Source organism: Adelges cooleyi, unplaced genomic scaffold (genome assembly GCF_023614345.1).
Source record: "Adelges cooleyi isolate 19-005CV unplaced genomic scaffold, UGA_ACOO_1.1 ACOO_flye_CR_arks_rails_tigmint_CR_PRNA_247, whole genome shotgun sequence".
NCBI classification, from domain to species: Eukaryota; Metazoa; Arthropoda; class Insecta; order Hemiptera; family Adelgidae; genus Adelges; species Adelges cooleyi.
Genome location: NW_026095912.1, coordinates 12039292 through 12042549, shown reverse-complemented (window position 1 = coordinate 12042549; position 3258 = coordinate 12039292). Strand labels below are relative to the sequence as shown.

Genomic DNA, 3258 nt, shown 5'->3' with positions numbered 1-3258 from the left:
TGTTTGAAAGTACTTGTCGTTTTAAACTAAACTGAAAAAATATAATTTCAGCATTAAAATATTAACACTTGACAACTTTATGGATAATCGACTACAAAATACTAATAGCGTAATAATTTGTTTAATTAGTTTGTTCTATTTATGTACATAATATAACAAAATACTGGGAATATTTGAAAATTATACATAATAATTGTATACAGAACAGATTATAATATTTGGAAAGGTTTTTTTTTCCTCAAAATAACATTTTTTTTTTTATTATTCAACAACAGTTATATTTTTTACATATCATAAATTACATATTACACAAAAAAGAATGTTTAGAAAGCATACGAAAATAAAAAGCTAACAATCAAAGAAATAGTCTTCAAACTCAATATTGTCACATCATCAGACTTTGCCATTTGGAGGATCTTTGAATATTGGAGGAGGATCTTGGAATATCGGAGGTTGTTGTCGATACTGTTCGGTTTCATACACTTGCATGAACCACAAGCTGTATCCTTCAATCATGGCCAACAGACAGGCCCCGAAGACAGCGCTACCTACCATTGAGGCGACGCCGCTTCGCGCGGACAGTATGCCGCCGGTCAGACCGCCGCTAATGATGCCGTTCCAAGCGTCTTCTTTTTTTCTTATGCCCACCAACGAACAATCAATGGCCGCGAACACGCCTCCCCAAACTGCAAAACTGCCGCCCACTTGGGGGGCTCGGGTGGTGGCCGAATGAAAAGCACTCTGGAAATTAAATCACAATTAAATGCCGTCTTCCGTTGGAGCAAACAAAAGAATACAACAATTATTAACATTACATTTTTGCAGTTGTTGTTGGACAATAATTATTGTATTTTCACTCACCTTGAAACGTCTACGGAAACCGGTTGGTGCATTGCAGAAACCTTTGATTCCGTTGAAAATTCCTCCGCCCATGAAACCTATGGCAAACGCACCACCAAGATCTTCCATAATCCTCATCGGGCATGGCTCTCTTGCATATTCGCCCATCGTTAATATTAGGAAAAACTATAAAAAATACCTAATATTTAAATATAGTCTAATTTACGATGGGTATCTACTTCTATTAAAATCATAACAATATTTCTATCGCAACGCAAATATGTTCATACTGTTTTGGATTTTACTAAAATAATATCAAACCTAGAATTTTAATTACAAAATAAAATGAGCAGGGCCGGACTTAGAGGGGGGTGTGGGGGGGTTTGACACCCCCCACTCGGAAAACTCAAGTATACCTAATCGGCACATTCCGAACAAAAAGTCGGTAAATATTATATCCCCCATAAAATTATACAAATAACATATTTATTATTTTTATTTTATAAAAGTAGGTAGGTAAATCATTTTTATTGGAATCTAGCGACGAATAGTGAATAGTCGGCATACGGACGACCATACGAAAATATAATTTTAGTTTTTAGTAAAAAAAAACAATGCATTTCCGGTTATTTCCCGATTTTAGCAGAAGTATTATTATTTGTTTATAATAACTGTGGTGTATATTATTATATCAAACGATGTTCGGTCATGGGACCTATTGGTCTATTGTAAACAAACATTCTATCCCTCTATAAGTATATATTTTTATTTTAGTTTTAAAATTCTAAAAAATTCCTTACTATAAAAAAAAAACCTACTCTTCTGTTTTAGACATATCACATAACCCATAGTATTAAGTCTGCAGGCAAAGAGTTAGCGGGTTTATTTTTGCTTGTCCCGTGTGCGCGTGTAAAATAATAAGTATTGGTTATAAATATGTGTAATCTAATATATATGGTTAGAGAATGAATATGATACACCAAGGAGCTGCTAACAATCCTTTTGAGCCTGCCCGAGTAAATTTTGAACAAAAGGTATGAGATGGATACGTATTTAGAATAAATCATTAATCCAGATTTTTAAGGCCTATGAGAGTTCCTTGGTACTACTTCACTATGTCTTGTTTCTTCTTTATTACTATCGTTGCGGTGGGATATTACCTACTATAATATCCTACTATACTATATATATAGCGAGCAGGGAATAGACATGAGCATTATTTTTAAATAGTGTACCTAACTAAAATAAAAATAAAATTGTATTAAGATAATAACTCATAAAAAAATACACTTTTGTTTTTATTTTAAAGATTTTAATAATAATTTTGAATACAATTTTATTATTTTTTATAAAATTATTTAAAATAAGGCTATTTGGATTATATCTCGGTTAAATTGCAGTTTCAACTGCAATACGTTATAAATTATAATTATGTTAAATAAATTCAAACATTTTAAAAATAATGCTATTAAAGTAGGGCTCTAATTGTTTTAGTATTGGTGACTGAGAACTGAAAATGAAGTAATAAATAAATTTGTTAGTTGCCTAAAATATTTCTATGCTCCAAAAACATTTTAAAAATCAAAAAAATCAAGTCACAAAATGTCATAAAATATTTACGAAAGTACCCAAATATTTTAGTCGGCAATTAAAATTTTAAAGTCGGCATCTTCATTTTGACACCCCCCCCCCCCTTGCATATTTCTTAGCACCGGCTCTGATTAAATGAGTAATAGTTCATAAAAAAAAGGTAAAATATAATCAATCATTACTCGGTTATTAAAAAAAAAAATATTGTAACGACAATAGTGTAACGACAACACCAACAACGTATCTATTAATTTTACAGGTTTCAGGTACTATGAATTTAATTTCTGAAAAGATTCTATCGTTGTGTAGATAACAATATGTGAAATCCGTATCGCACAAAAATCATCCGCTAGTAAACACCTGGATCGCATTTTTTTTTTATAGTAGATTTTTTTTTAAATAAACGCTAAAAAGCTAAAAGTACAATCTTATATAACTTGATAGTTTCGCCAAGATAAATTATTGCATACATATTTTAGAAGGTCAATAATTGTTTTATTATTAAGTGAAAATAAATGTCAACTTACCGAAATACTTTGGTGGCCTGTACAGTTAAATATTACAAATATAGTAATATTACAGATAAATATCTTCGACTAAATACAAAACTATTGTTTTAGAATAAAACTTCACTTTACACAGTGAACGGTTTTAACGGAATTGGTATAAAACTAGCGGTTGATAACACCGATAGATTAACATGATTGGTGCTTAACATGTTATTTTATGATCAATTTGTCAAGGAGAATATAACAAGTGTATAATCTCTTTGGAATTCGCTATAATCCAAATTATTGAGCGTCGGAATTTTTCAAATTTTAAAAGTAG

At 30.9% G+C, this 3258-nt stretch overlaps 1 protein-coding gene across 1 annotated transcript; it reads right to left on the bottom strand.

Annotated features, from left to right (window-relative positions):
- Nucleotides 1-393: 393 nt before the first annotated feature.
- LOC126837183 (mitochondrial import inner membrane translocase subunit Tim17-B-like) lies at nt 394-3037 on the bottom strand. Its single transcript, XM_050571009.1, has 3 exons — nt 2958-3037; nt 862-1026; nt 394-741 (listed from the first exon to the last, which is right to left on the bottom strand). Exons 2-3 carry the CDS (start codon nt 1006-1008, stop codon nt 394-396), a joined length of 495 nt encoding a protein of 164 aa, XP_050426966.1. The 5' UTR covers nt 1009-1026; nt 2958-3037.
- Between the last annotated feature and the right edge of the window lie 221 nt (nt 3038-3258).